General features: G+C 35.3%; 1 protein-coding gene across 1 annotated transcript in view; it reads right to left on the reverse strand.

The window, feature by feature from the left end:
- Nucleotides 1-20,469, reverse strand: part of DOK6 (docking protein 6) — a 418,569-nt gene that overhangs the window by 240,601 nt on the left and 157,499 nt on the right. The window contains exon 3 of the mRNA XM_060120964.1: nucleotides 8,008-8,122. Within this exon, the coding sequence (XP_059976947.1) occupies nucleotides 8,008-8,122 (115 nt within the window). The remainder of the gene's footprint in view (nucleotides 1-8,007; nucleotides 8,123-20,469) is intronic.

Below are 20,469 nucleotides of genomic sequence, written 5' to 3' on the forward strand. Positions count from 1 at the left end.
CAATTGCTGGATTGTGTAATAATTACATATTTAATTTTATAAGTAGCTGCCACCCACTTTCCACAGTGGCTAGACCACTTTACATTCCCACCAGCAACGTATGAGTGATCCAGTTTCCCTGCAACCTCTCAAGCATTTAGTGTTATCACTATTATTATTTTTTTAATTTCAGCCATTCAGATAGGTGCACAGTGATACCTCATTATGATTTAATTTGCATTTCCCTGATGATTAACTTTTTAAAAGCTTGGATACATTCATGGGGTACATTCATGGATACATTCTGATTTTAAAAAATTGTGCCATGGCTTCTTAAACACTTTTACTACCATCTAAAAGCAGACTGTTACATCTACACATAAAAAAATGGTTTAAAAATAAATAATACTTTCAAATTAATCATAATTTAAACTAGTTGAAAACTCTTTGCAAGAAATGCAAAAAAAAGCCTTCTTCATTTTTACACTTAGATCTTGCCGCAGTCTCACTGTCAGGATATACTTCTATTGAAATTTAAGGCCATTTTCTTTTAAAGAAGAGCCTTTCATTTCTCAAAAATCTTACATGAACCATGAAACTACCACCACTGCCAAAAAAGAAAACAAAAGCTTCCAATTTCAGACCTGTGGGCTACAACTGTGAGTCTAAATTTCAGAATTATGTAGAAACTTAATTCAATATCATTCTTATCTGAAATAAGACGCTCTGGTATTGCCTATGTACCCACAACACAATTCAGTACAAATAAAAATTGTAAAACAACAGTGAAAATTGAAACATACAAACAATAAAGAAAATGCTCTTTTATCTGTTTTGGAAAACCAATTTTCTGGTTGTTGTTAGGTTTTTTTTTCTTTTTTTTAACATCTTTATTGGAGTATAATTGCTTAAAAATGTTGTATTAGTTTCTGCTGTATAACAAAGTGAATCAGCCATATGTATACAAATATCTCCATACACCCTCCCTCTTGCGTCTCTCTCCCACCCTCCCTATCCCACCCCTCTAGGTGGTCACAAAACACTGAGCTGATCTCTCTGCGCTATGTGGGTGCTTCCCACCATCTATTTTATTTGGTAGTGTATATATGTCAATGTCACTCTCTGACTTCATCTCAGCTTACACTTCCCCCTCCCCATGTCCTCAAGTTCATTCACCACATCTGCGTTTTTATTCCTGTCCTGCCCATAGGTTCTTCAGAACCATTATTTTTTTTAGATTCCATATATATGTGTTAGCATACGGTATTTTTCTCTTTCTGACTTACTTCAGTCTGTATGACAGACTATAGGTCCATCCACCTCACTACAAATAACTCAATTTCATTTCTTTTTATGGCTGAGTAATATTCCATTGTATATATGTGCCACATCTTCTTTATCCATTCATCTGTCGATGGACACTTACGTTGCTTCCATGTCCTGTCTATTGTAAATAGTGCTGTAAACAACATTGTGATACATGACTCCTTTTGAATTATGGTTTTCTTAGGGTATATGCCCAGTAGTGGGGTTGCTGGGTTGTATGGTAGTTCTACTTTTAGTTTTTAAGGAACCTTCTTACTGTTCTCCATAGTGGCTGCTTCAATTTACTTTCCCACCAACAGTGCAAGAGGGTTCCCTTTTCTCCACACCCTCTCCAGCATTAATTATTTGTAGATTTTTTGATGATGGCCATTCTAACCAGTGTGAGATGATGTCTCATTATAGTTCTGATTTGCATTTCTCTAATGACTAATGATGTTGAGCATTCTTTCACGTGTTCGTTGGCAATCTGTATATCTTTTCTGCAGAAATGTCTGTTTAGGTCTTCTGCCCTTTTTGGATTGGGTTATTTGTTTTTCTGATATTGAGCTGCATGAGCTGCTTGCATATTTTGGAGATTAATCCTTGACAGTGGCTTCATTTACAAATATTTTCTCCCACTCTGAGGGTGTCTTTTTGTCTTGTTTATGGTTTCCTTTCCTGTGCAAAAGCTTTTAAGATTTATTAGGTCCCATTTATTTTTGTTTTTATTTCCATTTCTCTAGGAGGTGGATCGAAAAGGATCTTACTGTGATTTATGTAATAGATGGTTCTTCCTATGTTTTCCTCTAAGAGTTTTATTGTGTCTGGCCTTACATTAATGTCTTTCAACCATTTTGAGTTTATTTTTGGGTACGGTATTAGGAAGTGTTATAATTTCATTCTTTTACATGTAGCTGTCCAGTTTTCCCAGCACCACTTATTGAAGAGGCTGTCTTTTCTCCATTGTATATTCTTGCCTCCCTTATCAAAAATAAGGTGACCATAGGTGCCTGGATTTATCTCTGGACTTTCTATCCTGTTCTGTTGATCTATAGTTCTGTTTTTGTGCCAGTATCATACTATCTTGATTACTGTAGCTTTGTAGTATAGTCTGAAGTCAGGGAGCCTGATTCCTCCAGCTCCGTTTTTCTTTCTCAAGATTGCTTTGGCTATTGGGGGTCTTTTGTGTTTCCATACAAATTGTGACATTTTTAGTTCTCATTCTGTGAAAAATGCCATTGGTAATTTGACAGGGATTGCGTTCAATGTGTAGATTGCTTTGGGTAGTATAGTCATTTTCACAATGTTGATTCTTTGAATCTAAGAACATGGTATATCTCTCCATCTGTTTGTATCACCTTTAATTTCTTTTATCAGTTTCTTAAAGTTTTCTACATACAGTTCTTTTCTCTACTTAGGTAGGTTTATTCCTAGGTATTTTATTCTTTTTGTTGCAATGGTGAATGCCAGTGTTTCCTTAATTTGTCTTTCAGATTTTTCATCATTAGTGTATAGGAATGCAAGAGATTTCTGTGCATTAATTTTGTATCCTGTTACTTTACCAAATTCATTGATTAGCTCTAGTAGTTTTCTGGTAGCATCTTTAGGATTCTCTATGTATAGTATCATGTCATCTGCAAACAGTGACAGTTTTACTTTACCAATTTGGATTCCTTTTATTTCTTTTTCTTCTTTGATTGCTGTTGCTAAAACTTCCAAAACTATATTGAATAATAGCGGTGAGAGTGGGAAACCTTGTCTTGTTCCTGATATTAGTCGAAATGGTTTCAGTTTTTCACCACTGAGAACGATGTTGGCTGTGGGTTTGTCATATATGGCCCTTATTATGTTGAGATAAGTTCCCTCTATGCCTACTTTCTGGAGGGTTTTTATCATAAATCGGTGTTGAATTTTGTCAAAACCTTTGTCTGCATCTACTGAAATTATCAGATGTTTTTTATCCTTCAATTTGTTAATATGGTGTATCACATTGATTGATTTGCGTATATTGAAGAATCCTGGCATTCCTGGGACAAAGCCCACTTGATCATGGTGTATGATCCTTTAAATGTGCTGTTGGATTCTGTTTGCTAATATTTTGTTCAGGATTTTTGCATCTATGTTCATCAGTGATATTGGCCTGTAGGTTTTTTTTGTGTGTGTGACATATTTGTCTGGTTTCAATATCAGGGTGATAGTGGCCTCACAGAATGAGTTTGGGAGTGTTCATCCCTCTACTATATTTTGGAAGACTTTGATAGGGTAGGTGTGAGCTCTTCTCTAAATGTTTGATAGAATTCTCCTGGGAAGCCATCTGTTCCTGGGCTTTTGGTTGTTGGAAGATTTTTAATCACAATTTCAATTTCAGTGCTTGTGATTGGTCTGTTTATATTTTCTATTTCTTCCTAGTTCAGTCTTGGAAGGTTGTGCTTTTCTAAGAATTTGTCCATTTCTTCCAGGTTGTCCATTTTATTGGCATAGAGTTGCTTGTAGTAATCTCTCATGATCCTTTGTATTTCTGCAGTGTCAGTTGTTACTTCTCCTTTTTCATTTCTAATTCTGTTGATTTGAGTCCTCTCCGTTTTCTTCTTTATGAGCCTGGCTAATGGTTTGTCAGTTTTGTTTATCTTCTCAAAGAACCAGCTTTTACTTTTACTGATCTTTGCTATTGTTTCCTTCATTTTTTTTTTCATTTATTTCTGATCTGATCTTTATGATTTCTTTCCTTCTGTTAACTTTGGGGTCTTTTTGTTCTTCTTTCTCTAACTGCTTTAGGTGTGAGGTTAGGCTGTTCATTTGAGATTTTTCTTGTCTCTTGAGGTTGGATTGTATTGCTATAAATTTCCCTCTTAGAACTGCTTTTTGCTGCATCCCATAGGTTTTGGGGCATCGTGTTTTCACTATCATTTGTTTCTAGGGTTTTTTTTAATTTCCTCTTTGATTTCTTCAGTGATCTATTGGGTATTTAGTAGTGTATTGTTTAGCCTCCATGTGTTTGTATTTTTAACAGTTTTTTCCCTGTACTTGATATGTAGCCTCATAGTGTTGTGATTGGCAAAGATACCTGATAAGATTTCAGTTTTCTTAAATTTACTAAGGCTTGATTTGTGATCCAAGATATGATCTATCCCAGAGAATGTTCCATAAGCACTTGAGAAGAAAGTGTATTCTGTTGTTTTTGGATGGAATGTCCTATGAATATCAATTAAGTCCATCATGTTTAATGTGTCATTTAAAGCTTGTGTTTCCTTATTTTTCATTTTGGATGATCTCTGCATTGGTGAAACTCGGGTGTTAAAGTCCCCTACTATGATTGTGTTACTGTTGATTTCCCCTTTTATGGCTGTTAGCATTTGTCTTATGTATTGAGGTGCTGCTATGTTGGGTGCATAAATATTTACAACTGTTATAAATTCTTCTTAGATTGATCCTTTGATCATTACGCAGTGTCCTTCTTTGTCTCTTGCAAGAGTCTTTTATTTAAAGTCTGTTTTGTCTGATATGGGAATTGCTACTCCAGCTTTCTTTTGATTTCCATTTGCATGGAATATCTTTTTCCATCCCCTCACTTTCAGTGTGTATGCGTCCCTAGGTCAGAAGTGGGTCTCTTGTAGACAGCATATATACATGTCTTGTTTTTGTATCCATTCAGCCAGTCTGTGTCTTTTGGTTGGAGCATTTAATCCATTTACATTCAAGGTGATTATTGATATGTATGTTCCTATTACCATTTTCTTAATTGATTTGGGGTCACTTTTGTGGGTCTTTTTCTTCACTTCTGTTTCCTGCTTAGAGAAGTTCCTTTAGCATCTGTTGTAAAGCTGGTTTGGTGGTGCTGAATTCTCTCAGCTTTTGCTTGTCTGTAAATCTTTTGATTTCTCTGTCGAATCTGAATGAGATCCTTGCTCTGTCAAATAATCTTGGTTGTAGGTTTTCTCCTTTCATCACTTTAAATATGTACTGCCACTCTCTTCTGGCTTGCAGGGTTTGTGCTGAAAGATCACCTTTTAACATATGGGGATTCCCTTGTATGCTCTTTGTTGCTTTTCCCTTGCTGCCTTTAATATTTTTTCTTTGTATTTAGTTTTTGATAGTTTGATTAATATATGTCTTAGCGTGCTTCTCTTTGGGTTTATCCTGTATGGTATTCTCTGTGCCTCCTATACTTGACTATTTCCTTTCCCATGTTAGGGAAGTTTTCAACTATAATCTCTTCAAATGGTTTCTCAGTCCCTTTCTTTTACTCTTCTTCTTCTGGAACCCCTATAATTCGAATGTTGGTGCGTTTAATGTTGTCCCAGAGGTCTCTGAGACTGTCCTCAATTCTCTTCATTCTTTTTTCTTTATTCTGCTCTGTGGTAATTATTTCCACTATTTTATCTTCCAGGTCACTTATTCGTTCTTCTGCCTCAGTTATTCTGGTATTGATTCCTTCTAGAGAATTTTAAATTTCATTTACTGTGTTGTTCATCATTGTTTGTTTGCTCTTTAGTTCTTTTAGGTCCTTGTTAAATGTTCTTGCATTTTGTCTATTCTATTTCCAAGATTTTGGATCATCTTTACTATCATTACTCTGAATTCTTTTTCAGCTAGACTGCCTATTTCCTCTTCATTTGTTTGGTCTGGTGGGCTTTTATCTTGCTCCTTCATCTGCTTTGTGTTTCTCTGTCTTCTCATTTTGCTTAATTTACTGTGTTTGGGGTCTCCTTTTCGCAGGCTGCAGGTTTGTAGTTCCCATTGTTTTTTGTGTTTGCCCCCGTGGGTAAGGTTGGTTCAGTGGGCTGTGTAAGTTTCCTGGTGGAGGGGACTAGTGCCTGTGTTCTGGTAGATGAGGCTGGATCTTGTCTTTCTGGTGGGCAGGACCATGTCCAGTGCTGTGTTTTGGGGTGTCTGTGAACTTATTATGATTTTAGGCAGTCTCTCTGCTAATGGGTGGGGTTGTGTTCCTGTCTTGCTAGTTGTTTGGCATAGGGTGTGCAGCACTGTAGCTTGCTGGTCATTGAGCGGAGCTGGGTCTTAGCATTGAGATGGAGACCTCTGGGAGAAATCTCGCCGTTTGATATTACGTGGGGCCAGGAGGTCTCTGGTGGTCCAATGTCCTGAACTCGACTCTCACACCTCAGAGGCTCAGGCCTGCCCCCCGCTGGAGCACCAAGACCCTGTCAGCCACATGGCTTTTGGGAAGTCTAAGATCTTCTGCCAGCATTCAGTAGGTCTTCTGTAGGAGTTGTTCCATATGTAGACGTATTTTTGATGTATTTGTGGGCAGGAAGGTGATCTCCACATCTTACTCCTCTGCCATCTTGAAGGTCTTCCTCTGGTTGTTGTTAGTTTTAATATGCAACATTATTTAAGAGCTCAGAGAATAGTGAGCTTGTGCAGTTGTAGACAATGAACAAGAAGGCACAGATACTTTTGAATATTAATATATGATACCAGCAAGTTTGGGATGGGTTCTATTACCACATGGGGATTTATATTACCAGTTAACAGACTTCTAGGCAACCGCCAAACAGACATTTTTTGGGTTTTTTTTTTTTGGCCGTATGTGGGCCTCTCACCGCAGTGGCCTCTCCTGTTGCGGAGCACAGGCTGAGGATGCGCAGGCCCAGCGGCCATGGCTCACGGGCCCAGCCGCTCCGCAGCATGTGGGATCCTCCCAGACCGGGGCACGAACCCGTGTCCCCTGCATCGGCAGGCGGACTCTCAACCACTGCGCCACCAGGGAAGCCCCCAAAAGACAGTTTTTAATGATGGAATGAGGTCAGATGACTAGTGAAGCAAGGTACATAAAAGGAATAAAGGCATTCAAGGAAAGAGGAACACTTTGATACATTCTAATTCAATTGAGCAAAGCTAAGATAAGTGTAGGTGAAGAGGTATGAGCAATTTATTTAGGCAAAGTGACTTTATGTTTTTGAATAACATAACCCGGTAATAAATATACCTATAAACTTTAACCATAAATACAGAAACTTTACTCCCTTTTAAAAATTACTCAACAAAGCTTCTCCTAAAGACTCATCTATTATTTGAAATTCACATCTTTCAAACCCTTAGTGCTTTTTGCTTCCATGCATTATAAAATGAATACACCATTTCCCTGAGCAAAATCTTTAAAAAACTATAATAAGCCAACTAATATATTACACAGCACAGGGATTCCAAAATCAAAAACACTGCAAGTTCCAACAATAACCTGCCTTGTGACTCAATAATGCCAGAGTGTTTTATGAACTGGGATGCTAAAGTTCAATCTGAAAGGTATTTCACTGTAATACTGAGAATCCATGAAGACAACCAATCACTCAAAGTTCTGTGTTGGAATGTTTGGGGACCGCGGCTGTGCCGCGCCACACTCCTGCACAGCAGCACTGTTATCGTGCTACCAACTGCCTCCAGCTGCACACTCAGCAAGGACCAGAACACACAGCGCGCGCCTGCCCTAACGGCTTCTTGCCGGCATTGTTTATTTAGTTCTCCGAGCTTGAAAGGAAACCTCAAGAGTCCTCAGACCACCTGGGAGCAAAACCCCACACATAATAAACAAGCACCCAAAACATCTGTAGAAATAGATACACTGAGCTTCTTACTAAAGCCTTCCACAGCACATTCTCATCACAATAAGCCATCCTATTCAGTGGTAGATCTTAATCCATCTGGGCTATTGTCTCAGAAGCAATTCCATATCTTCAAGCTGGAGACAAGGCTATAATTGCTTACCTGACTCACAGGCAAATGTCTTTGACGTTTCATCATGAAAGATAATTGCCACTGCATGCTTCTTTGTCTCTCGAGGCAGCCTGGTTATATTTTTGATGTTGTGCAGTTCAGTTACCTTGAAAGAAAAATATTTTTAACTTAGTGTACAGTACATGCTATATATATATCGGTGATCACACAAAATGATCAGTTATTACTGTCTTAAGCCACTTTCCAATGGCTATTTTTACTTGGTAGCCAGGTATGATGTACTGGGTAAAAGGAACTGCTGTAAATAGGCCTTTAGTCATGTGGTGGTCAGGTGTAGGCGAAGGGACGTGTTCCACAGTCCTGTCATTAGGTCTCAGTCTTTAGCGAGCCTGTGCCTCTGGACTGTGAGCTTAACATGTGTTTCTCAGTCCTCCCTAACCATAGGTGGGAGAGGATGGCTAGAGTGGGCAGAAACTGGCTATTTACCTTGTCTTTAACAAGGGTACCAGTTTTGACTTGATCAATGTTCAATGCTTTCACTTTATCACACATTTTAACTTAAAATGAAGGGTTTTGATGAAGGGAAATGATTTAATTCCATTTATGATTCACAATGCCATCCTAGAAGCACTATCAATCATTAACTAGTGTTCTAAGTGAAGAAAGATAAACAGATATACTTATATATTTTAAAAATTTTGCTCCTCCATTTGTGAAGATGAAACCTCTGATGTTGATTAGGATATACTAGTATAAAAATAGTTTAAATGACCAATTCATAGCTAAAAATTGTACTGATGACACATAATATCTGTAAAATAAAACTATGTGGCTACTTGTTAAAGAGCTTTATGCTTTTTGTCATATTTCCTTTTAAAATCTGTAGTGATCTAGACTTCTAGCCTCATAAAATAACATGCTTATCACTCAGTGTTGCTGTGTAGGCTGTCCATAGGGGCCCTTTTGTTCTTTGTCACAATGAATTTACAGTCTACTGTCTACATTCTACATTGCAGGAAAATTCATTTTAATATATCTTCTCTTCATATTTGTTTTTTCTCTCTCCTCGTCATTATCTCATTTAAGATTAACATGCAAAATTAAAATGGGTAAGATAAGTAATTTTAAGTTAAATAAACTAAAAATTATTTGCTTCATATATATAAACACCTATATGTATTGATTTGTGAATTATACATATACTATATCTATCTATCTATCTATCTACCTACCTACCTATCTATTTGGAAATACTCATTTTCCCTTCCAGTAAAGAATAATTAGACACTAATATCTTACAATGTCTGAGGTCTAATACTCTGGGGAGAAAGATGAGAATTTTTTTGGAACAATGATTTGCATATTATACTTAAAGTACATTAAAGCATGTTCTCAATGATAAATTCTTGAATGTTTAAATGATTTGATAACTGACTCAAGTAATATTTAAGCCAAATTTTTTTCTAACATAGTAAGTTAAAGATTTTAAAAAGAGATATTATTTTCAAGTGTTATTAATTTTAAATAAACAAATGATCTTAATAAAATTAAATAGAGACTAAAAGCAATGAAGATTATGTGTTGCTTAAGAACTGATGCAATTTATGTCAGGTGAGCATGAAGTGATATGCTGCTATGTACATTATATATAATATCTAGTTGTACCAAACAATATCATAAAAACATTTACTATTCTGCTCAAAGGTCTTTCCAAATATGTTTATTTACAAATATAAAAGAATATTGGAACAGATATTGTAGATTACATCTTTTTTTGTCACCTCATCGCAAAAAATCAACAGAACAAATTAATAAATACCCTAGCAAAATGCAGCAAGCACTAGAGATCTAACTTTAGTGCCTTAGGCAATCTGACAGATGATGTAGTTCAAACAGAGTGTTTGCTCTTCTGTAACATTTACATTTAGAAATGCAGAGAACCTCTTCAAGCAGACATTGTTACACTGGTTTCCACAACAGTGCAAGGCTTTTTGTTGTTGATCAATAGTGCGATGCCACCCACTTCAGTGTGTGCCCTAACACACTGAAGAGATGCCAGAAAGCAAAATACTCATGAGGAGCATAAAATTCCACTTCTCAGATTGTCTTGGTTAGGAAATTCAAGTGTTATACTAGATTATAAAATGTTACAAAATCATACCAGAAGGTACCAAAATCATACTTCGAAGATTTTCTAAGGAGTTGGTATACCTTTGGAATTTGATATATCTTTAATTCAAAATATATTTTAAAAATATTTAAAATCATAACAGTTTACGTCAAGATATATTTGAGTCTCCTGTCCTCACTTTTCACTCTCAGTACTATATGATTTTACCATCCAGTACAAAACTATCTGTATTTTCTTACATGAAGACAATTTTTAAAAGAATGTCTTTAAATGTTTTAAAATAAAAATGTTTTTATTAGTCTAAAACCTAACAATGTGACATAAAAGTAATTATGAACTTTTATTAAGATTGTGAAATCCTAGAGCATTTCAATAAAATATATCAATAAATTATTACATCAATTAACAATTCAATCCATATATCTGAAATATTGATTTTTTATATTGCTATAAAAGGACAAAATTTTAAAGTTTAATAATAAAACATTAAAATAATTACTTTAAATATGAAATCAACAGAATTTAATTAAAGGAAAAATTACTTGAAAATAATTTTGGTTGTTCAAGTCTAAGTCAATAAATGCCACAGTCAATAATTAAAATATTGAGGTCTAATAAGTGATAGAAGTAAAGCCTAAATATAAACATACCTAAATGATGACTTTGCTACCTGGTGTTATTTAATTTTATTTCAAGGAGCAATCCCCAAGGAATTCATAGTGATAAGAGTCAGAGGTAGAGTGTTCAAAGAAAAAACACATAATATTTTTCTGTAGGACTTCATAACATAGTTGGGGCGATAATATTACAAATGATGGTGATAAACCCTGTGATAGCCAAACAAACACAGAAGAAGAAAGTCTGTATTTCTGTAACCAATTTGTAGATTGGTCACCTGTACCAATCAATGTTACAAAAAAACCTGGATTTTAAAGCATAAGTTAAAAAAGTATATAGACAGCTTACAACCTTACTCTCCTGCCCTATTTTGTTCATGTGGCTTCTATCTATTAATGAGCACAATAAGAAATATTAGTACTTATAAAGTATTCAAAATTTTTTATTAATATGTTTAAAACTAATAATAAACCATTTTATGATAACACAAATACTATTTTAAAATTTTAAAAATTTTCTTAAATAGGCAAAGAGTGTTAATGTTTTTACATTTTTGCAAAACTCAATATCTGGCTTAAGAGAAGACAGCTTGATACTCATTTCTGCTTCTGAATTCAGATACATGGCTTTGATAACGTATATACAGAAAATAAGTCCTCACACAGACATGAAGTTGCAAAAGGGAAGAATAGTTTAAGAGCATTTTCAGCCAACTGTAGATATTCTTCAATTCTGTCTCCAAAGTTGACATATTTCTTTTAAAGGTTATTACCACGGGGGGTCTGACATAGTGTCATACATGTTTTACACTCTGTTGCATTAAAATCCATAGGTCTCTTTTCACCTTTGACTGATTTTGGGTAAAACACTGGTTCACTGAGTTATGAAGATCTTATAAATGTCAACATATTTCATTATCAATATAAAAAATTCATCAATATCACCCTTGGTTTCCCCAAAAAAAGTCTGTAAGTTTTGAGAAGTTGTTAAGCTCAAGAATGCAGACACAGTAGGTGCCCAAATTTTAATTTTCATCTGAAAACTTAAAATTTAGCTTTGTTAATAAATACTGTCAATTGTTTTCTTTGAAGACAGGCTCATTTAGTTCATTTTTGAGAAAGTGTCTGAGAATTACCCAAGACTGAATAACCATATTTTTTCTGTCAATCACACTTTCATTAAAATAGATGTTCTGTGAAAAAAATTTTTTGCCAGTTTGCTTGTAATTTCAACAATTACACAAGTGCTCCCCCTGGAGATAATCATTTCATGTCAGTATGTAGCAGCTGTGTTTTATGGGTTCTTACCATTTTTTCACATACAGTATTAAAAAGATGTACTTAAAGGTCTAGATTTAATAAAGTTATTTTTATTGTTTCATCAATATGATTCCTAAGTAAAATGAAAATACAATTGAAATATGTTTTGTTTGTTCATTTGCTTATTTGGGTGAATATATGATGGTAAAGAATACAATGACTTTAGTTGCATTTATTTTTACTGCTTTGCTTAAGCCTTTGGTGTCATATCCAAAAAAATAATTGTCAAAACCAATGTCAAGGAGATTTTCCCCTATGTGTTTTCCTAGGAATTTTATTGTTTCGGGTCTTACATTTAAGTCTTTAATCCATTTTGAGTTGATTTTTGTGTAAGGTGTAAGAGAAGGTTCCAATTTCATTCTTTTGCATGTGCATATCCAGTTTTCCCAGCAACAATTATTGATGACACTATCCCTTTCCCATTGTCTCTCCTTGGCACTCTTGTTGAAAATTAGTTGATGAAATATATATATATATATATATATATATATATATATATATATATATATATTATTTCTGGGCTCTCTATTCTGTTCCACTGGTATCTTTGTCTACTTCTATGCCATTGTCATACTGTTTTGATTACTATAGCTTTGTAATATAATTTTAAATGAGGAAGTGTGATTGCCTAAAGCTTTCTCAAGATTGCTTTGGCTCTTCAAGGACTTTTGTGGTTTGATACAAATTTTAGAATTGTTTTTTCTAATTCTGTGAAAAATGCCTTTGGAATTTTGATAGCAATGGACTGAATATTGTATATTGCTTTGGGAAGTATTGATGTTTTAACAATATTAATTCTTCAGTCTATGAACACAGGATATTTATATTTATACCTGCTTCAATTTTTTTCATCAGTGTGTAATAGTTTTCAGTGTACAGGTCTTTTACCTCCTTAGTTAAATTTATTCTTAAGTATTTCATTTTTTTGATACTATTGTAAATGGGATTGTTTTCTTGATTTCCTTTTTGGAGATATCATCCCTGGTATAAAAAATGCAACTGATTTTTGTATGTTGACTTTTTATCCTACAGCTTTACTGATTCATTTATTATTTCTAAAATTTTTTATGGAGTCTTTAGGTTTTCCATATATAGGATCATGTCATCTGCAAAAAGCAATAATTTTACTTCTTCCTTTCTGATTTTGATGTCTTTTATTTCTCTTTCTTATCTTATTGCTCTTTCTATTACTTCCAGTACTATTTTGAATAGAAGTGGTGAGAGTTGGCATCCTTGTCTTTACCAGATCTTAGAGTAAAAGCTTTCAGTTTTCCTCCATTGATTATGATGTTAGCTGTGGGCCTTTCATAAATGGGCTTTATTTTGTTGAGGAAATTTTCTTCTGTACCTATTTTGTTGAGAGGTTTTTTTAAAAATTATGAATGGATTTTTGGCTTTGTCAAATACTTTTTCTGCAGCCATTGAGATGATCACATGTTTTTTATCTTTCATTTTTTTAATGTCGAGTATTTCATTGATTGATTGATGTGCATATGTTAAACCAACTTTGCATCCCAGGGATAAATCCCACTTTGTCATTATGTATAATCTTTTTGATGTGCTGTTGAATTCAGTTTGCTAGTATTTTATTGTGGATTTTTGCATCCACAGAGATATTGACCTTTCTTTTCTTGTGGTTTCTTTGTCTTTGCTTGCCTTTGGTATCAAGGTGACGCTGGCCTCATAAAAGGCCAGCGTTTGGAAGTAATTCATCTACTTCTGTTTTTTAAAAAGTTTCTGCACAGCAAAGGAAGGAATCAATGAAATGAAAAGGCAACCTGCAGATTGGGAGAAAATATTCATAAACCATATATTTGATAAAAGATTAATATCCCAGGGCTTCCCTGATGGCACAGTGGTTGAGAATCTGACTGCCAATGCAGGGCATATGGGTTCGAGCCCTGGTCTGGGAAGATCCCACATGCTGCGGAGCAACTAAGCCTGTGAGCCACAACTACTGAGCCTGCGCGTCTGGAGCCTGTGCTCTGCAACAAGAGAGGCCGCAATAATGAGAGGCCTGCACAAAGTGATGAAGAGTGGCCCCCGCTGGCCAGAACTAGAGAAGGCCCTCGCACAGAAATGAAGACCCAACACAGCAAAAATAAATTAATTAACTCCTACCCCCAACATCTTAAAAAAAAAAGATTAACATCCCAAACATATAAGGAATACATGTACAATACTCAATAGCTAAAAACAAAACAAAACCAAATAACCTAATTAAAACACGGGCAAAGGACCTAATAGATGTTTTTCCAAAGAAGACACACAAATGGCCAACCAACATGAAAAAGGTGTCCAACATCACTAATCATTAGGGAAATGCAAATCAAAACCATAAGGAGGTATCATCTCATACCTGTTAGGAGGGCTGTTATCAGAAAGTTAAAAGGTAAGTGTTGGAGAGGATGTAGAGCAAAGGGAGCCGTGGTACTGGTAGTGGAAATCTAAACTGGTACAGCCACTACGAAAAACAGTATGGATGTTCCTCAAAAATTAAAAATAGAACTACCACACGATCCATCAATCCCTCTTCTGGGCATATACCCAAAGGAAATGAAATCAGTACATCAAAGAGATATCTGCGATCCCACGTTCATTGCCGCATTATCCACAATAGCCAAGATAGGGAAACAATGTAAGTGTCTGTCAATGAATAAATTGTGATATACATATAACATATAAAATATGAATATTATTCAGCGCTAAAAGAAAGAGATCTGGCCATTTGTGACATCACACATGAACTTGGAGGACACTATGCTAAGTGAAATAAGCCAGACAGAGAAAGTAAAACACTATGATCCCACTTGTGGAATCTAAAAAAGTCGAATACATGGAAGCAGAGCAGAATAGTAGTTAATGGTCTGGAAAGTGGGGAAATATTGGTGAAAGGATACCTAGTTGTGGGTATGTAGGGTGTTAAGTCTAGAGATCTAATGTACAGCATGATGACTATAGTTAATAATACTATATTGTATTATGTATTGTATTGTGACCAGATTTCAGGTGCTCTCACCACACACACACACACACACAGACACACACACACAAGGTTAACTATGTGAGGAGATGGCTATGTGAATTAGCTTGACTCTAGTCATCATTTTACTATGTATATGTAAACCAAAGCAGCATGGTGTACATCTTAAATATACACAAATTTTACCTTTTAAAAAAGAATACAGTAACTACTACTATTGTTTGGAGCCATTGCCTTGATTTGTGCTGCAGTTTTACCTATTATTGCCTTTGCACCAAAACAAAGTGAAAATGACAAGTAGTATATTAGTACTATGATGGAAAGAGTGTTGTCTTCATGGGCCACTCTGAGATCCACTGCTCCAAATATAGCTTTGTCCCAGGCCCACAACACCTGCTCTGTCATAAAACTCTGTCAAAGTCTACTTCATGAGCTCTCTTACTCCTTCCCTTCCACAACTTCACTACTCATCCAGACTCTCACTCTTTCTCATCTTAAATATTTCCATTATTTTTCCATCAGCTGTCATACTCTTCATCTTCTATTATCTTGTTCACACTGATCGTAGACTAATATTGTTAATCCAAACATTTGATGCTGCCCCTCACGGCCTTAAAACCATTTAATAACACCTCAAAATTAAGTTCTCACTCCTTAGCAAGGACTTGACAACTTTAATGACTCAGTTCCTACCTGTACATCTAAACTCATCTTTCTCTACACCAACTCTGAACACAAGTTGTGTGCCAGCCATATACAAAATCCTTCAATTTTCCTGAATAGAAACATGCTATTGAAAGGTTAGGTAGTCTTTCACAGAATAATCTTCTTGGGGTTCCCGGTTCCTTCATCTTCCTGTCAAGCTCACAATCATTCATCAAGACCAATGGCAAGCCTCCCTTAGTCTCTCCTGAATGACTCATGCACGGTTAATAACTTATCCCTGTTGGTGATGGAGGGGTGGGATGTTTCTCAAGACCTTGACAGCTTGATCTGAATTTAGATGGCTCCTTGACTCATTATGAAACCTGGTAGTGTTTTTACACTGGACTCAGTAAGTAAATTATTGAATTGTTCCTTTACTAATTCATGTCATTTATTTATTAATTCTTTAACATAACTAGACTTCAACATAGGATTTTTTTTTTGCATCTTGACTATATGCTTTTCACAGTGAAGACCAGTAGGCATCTGTTAAGTGATTATTTCTTTCATATTTGATGAGAGAAGAAAAGACTAAAGATAAAGAAGAGGATAGCATACAGCTGCGTTGGGCTATATGTTCTGAAAGGGAGGGCATACTTCTATGTATAACTTATGAGGTAAGTCAGAAAGAGAAAAACAAATATTGTATATTAAGGCATATAAGTGTAATCTAGAAAAATGGTATAGATAATTTTATTTGCAAAGCAGAAATAGAGACACAGACATAGAGAACAAACATATGGCTACCAAGGGGGAAGGGGGTGGGTGGGATGAATTGGGAGAATGGGATTGACATATATACTCTACTATGTATAAAATAGATAACTAACGAGAACCTACTGTATAGCGCAGGGAACTCTACTCAATGCTCTGTGGTAACCTAAATGGGAAGGAAATCCAAAAAAAGAGTGGATATACGTATACGTATAGCTGATTCTCCTTGCTGTACAGTAGAAGCTAACACAACATTGTATAGCAGCTATACTCCAATAAAAATTAATATAAACGAGAACAAACATCAGAGAAGCTGCTTCACTTGTACATCAAAATGGTCAACTAGATTTTACTTGTTCTACTATTACTTAGTTTGGTAGAACTTTCAGGAAGAATCTGATATGGGTTGAAGGACATAGTGATATTTTTTCCAATTAAGCCCAAGTTTTTCAGAGGGATTTTATTTGCATACTAGCAACAGTTAGAATAAACAAATTAATGTTTATTGCACAATTTAAAAATCATCATATTTTTTTATGTTATATACCTTTCCCCTTAGCATAACTGTGCAAATTAAACTAAGTATTAGCATTCAATGCAGATCTTACAAGTATAAAATTAATTTTCACTATTTAGTACACAGATAAAAAGTTGAAAAAAGCATATTTACTGAAATTATTTTTTGTTTTAAAGTGTATTATCAATTTACTGTCGTGACAATTGAGATCAGATACTGCCTATTTAGGCACTCAGTTTCTTTCTTTAAACCTAATCTTATTTTGAAAAGTGAAAGACATTAACTTTCAGATTTTTTCAAGTATATTTAAATGAATTTGAAAATAAATTGCACTCCTCTTTCTTATTAATCTTACTAATAATTCTTCTCAATCCTGACATTTTACTAATCTTCTATGGTTGTTCTAATTAAGTCAGAGTTTTGAGTTTTGAGAATAGACATTTTTAGGAGCTAGTTTAATAAAATTCACTTTATTAGGATAGAGAATATTGATTTTCCAATAAGAAAAAAAGGTGGAAGTTTTACTGAAGTTTTAAATTATTACAATTAATACATTATCAATCTCTTTTGAAAGCTTGAGTCCTAAGTTTTCATAATGCTAATTTAAATATTGGTGTTATCCTATACACTGTATACTTCAATATCCTGGTCATAATATTTGCATAGAAATTTTATAATTGCTTCCTTTCAATATAATTTATATCAATTTTCCAATAGCTGCTTCCTTACATTTGTCTCCTGTCACTGAATAATATGAATGTGTACCACTGAAAAACTCAATATAACTCATTTTTTAAGCTCCTTGTGACAGATATCATGTACTCTGATACAGACCTCCCATGCTTACTATTTGACAATCCCAACATGCTCATAATCAATAATTACAAGTTCGGTCTTTTAAATCTTTGAAAGACTTAAGGTCTCTCAAATATTAAACTACATTATGAAATGCATCTTCTAGAAAAAAATAACTATGGATAAAATTACATTAGAATTAAAATTAACTATAGTAGTCACCATTGGCTGTCTACTCAGCATCCAGTTCCAGTTCCTTCATTCATAACAGAATCTGATTTTTTTCAGTTATGCACCCCTACATCATGCAGCTCAAGTGCCCTGGTAGGCATCTCTCACCCCTAGTATCATGGTGGAACTTGTTACTCCTAAGGTCACAGTCTCCTTGCTTGTGATTAGTTTAAGAAAGAGAACATGACCTGAATATAACCAATGACTTGTGAACAGAAGTCTTCTGGTGGCTTCTGACAAATGTTTTCTTATCTGGAGGTAACCTCCAGATAAAACTAGCCCCCTTCTCCAGTGGATGTTGTCCTGTCTGGATGTCATAATTCAGAGATGCTACAGTTATCATTCTACTAGATCGAAGGTGAAGGCAACTCTAAGGATGGCAGAGCAGAGATAGGAAAGAAAAACAACGAACCCAGGTCCTTAATTTTCATTCTTAAGCAGAATCAAGAATGAACCAAACCCTGAAGCCATTTTCTTTTTCTGGACATGCTGTAATATGTGAAAATGCTCTTCTTTAAGTTGTTTGAATTGGGGTTTCTGTTATTTTCATCCCAAAACATTCTAACTTATAAAACAGAGAGCTAAGCTTTCCTCATTTAACAATGGGAAATTGCTGTCCCTGTCTGGGTGGCCGTCCTACAGTTAGAGTGATGACCAGAATCAGGGCCATGCCTCCTGCTTCTCACACTAGTGATCTTTCCACCAACTTACGCAATAGCTATTGCTCTGAAATTCATGCTATTTAATAATGGCAAATAATGGCTAATCGAGAAGTTACTACAGGAAGGAGAATTCAACCAGCAAAGAGACCCAAATTGTAGGAATGATGAAAGGAATCCCAGAAAAACTCATTACCTTATTATCCCAAAATACTTTGAGGTTGTCTATTATAAAAAACAAAAAAGATAATCTATTTTCAGGGCTAAGAAATGCAGAACATTAGTACAAAGGAAAAATAAGCACTAAAATAGGAAATGTACATACGTCTTTCTCTCCTCTTCTCTCCCTCCCTCTCTCTCTGTCTCTCTCTCAACATGTGTAAATTTAGTGTCTAATAATATGTTTCACTAACTTAAGAACAAAAAGGCATGAAACAGCTCAGTCAGCCCTAGCATCATTCTCACTCTGAGAGGCACAGCTTTGCTACACAGATACTAACAGAGACTCTACAGCTTCTAGGACTTTACTTACTAGATGCACAACTTTAAATCTTTTAATTACAGTAATGGTTGAATAGCAGCCCACTAAAAGACATGTCCAAGTCCTAAGCCCCAGAACCTGTGAATGGGACCTTATTTGGGAAAAGGGTCTTTGCAGCTGTAATTAAGCGAAGGACCTTGAGAGGAGATCACCCTGGATTCAGTGTGGGCCCCACAGCCAATGACCAGTGTCCTTAGAAGAGCAGAGGGAGCTTTGAGGCAGGACACAGTGGACATGGTCACGTGAGTGTGAGGGCAAAGGCGGAAGCGATGCTGCCGCAAGTGAAGGGGTTCCTGGAGCTACCAGAGGCTGGAAAAGGCAAGGGAGGATGCTCCCCTAGAGTCTCTGCAGGGATGCAGACCAGCCGACACCTTGATTCCTGACCCCCAGATTTCTTGATTTCTGGCCCCCAGAACTGGGGGAGAATAAACTTCTGCGATTTTAAGCCAAATTTGTGGTAGTTTGTTAGGCCAGCCTGGGAAACTAATACAATTATACAGTACTATTTGAAAATGAACAGTCCAATTTGTGTTTTAAAGTCAGTAGTCTTGAATGAAGGTAAAATGACAGAAAGAAAATGATGAAAAATTTGTATATAGCCCCGTTTCTCTAATAAGATATTAGTTTCTTAAAAAGCAAAGAATATATCGGTATTTATTTTGAGTCACCTAAAGTATGGTTAACATCAGGAAGTGCCTAAACATAGGTCTCAAAATTGATAGACGGCATGAGAAAAATCACATGGTTACCTCAGCAGATTAAAAAAATAATATAATTGATAAAGTTCAACACCTTTTATGAGAAAAAAAACCCTCAATATATCAAGTATAGAAAGGATTTTTCTTTAAAGTTTATTACCAAAATTTATTTTACTTCATGCACAGTCCCTTTATTACTGGAAACTTGGCAAGGATACTCTCTGCCAGTGCCTCACTGTAACATAGGTCCTAGACAAGAAGTTAAGAAAAAGGTTAAGAAAGGAGAAGATAGAACTATCACTATTTGTAGACAATATGATCACTGACATGTAAACACTAGCAGCATTAATAGAAAAATAAATTATTAACACAACTAAAGTATTCAACAATACTGTCAAATACAGTCAACACAAAAAGTCAGCAGGACTTCTCTACACTAGCAAATATTAACTAGAAAAAATAACACCTTCACAATAACAACAAAAGCTGTAACATACCTAGGGATTTCGTTGGAGAAAATTTTAAACCTTAAAAGAGGAGCTGAGTAAAAAGCATATTCCATGTCCTTAGATAAACTGCTA

The sequence above is a fragment of the Lagenorhynchus albirostris genome, chromosome 14 (assembly GCF_949774975.1).
Source record: "Lagenorhynchus albirostris chromosome 14, mLagAlb1.1, whole genome shotgun sequence".
NCBI classification, from domain to species: domain Eukaryota; kingdom Metazoa; phylum Chordata; class Mammalia; order Artiodactyla; family Delphinidae; genus Lagenorhynchus; species Lagenorhynchus albirostris.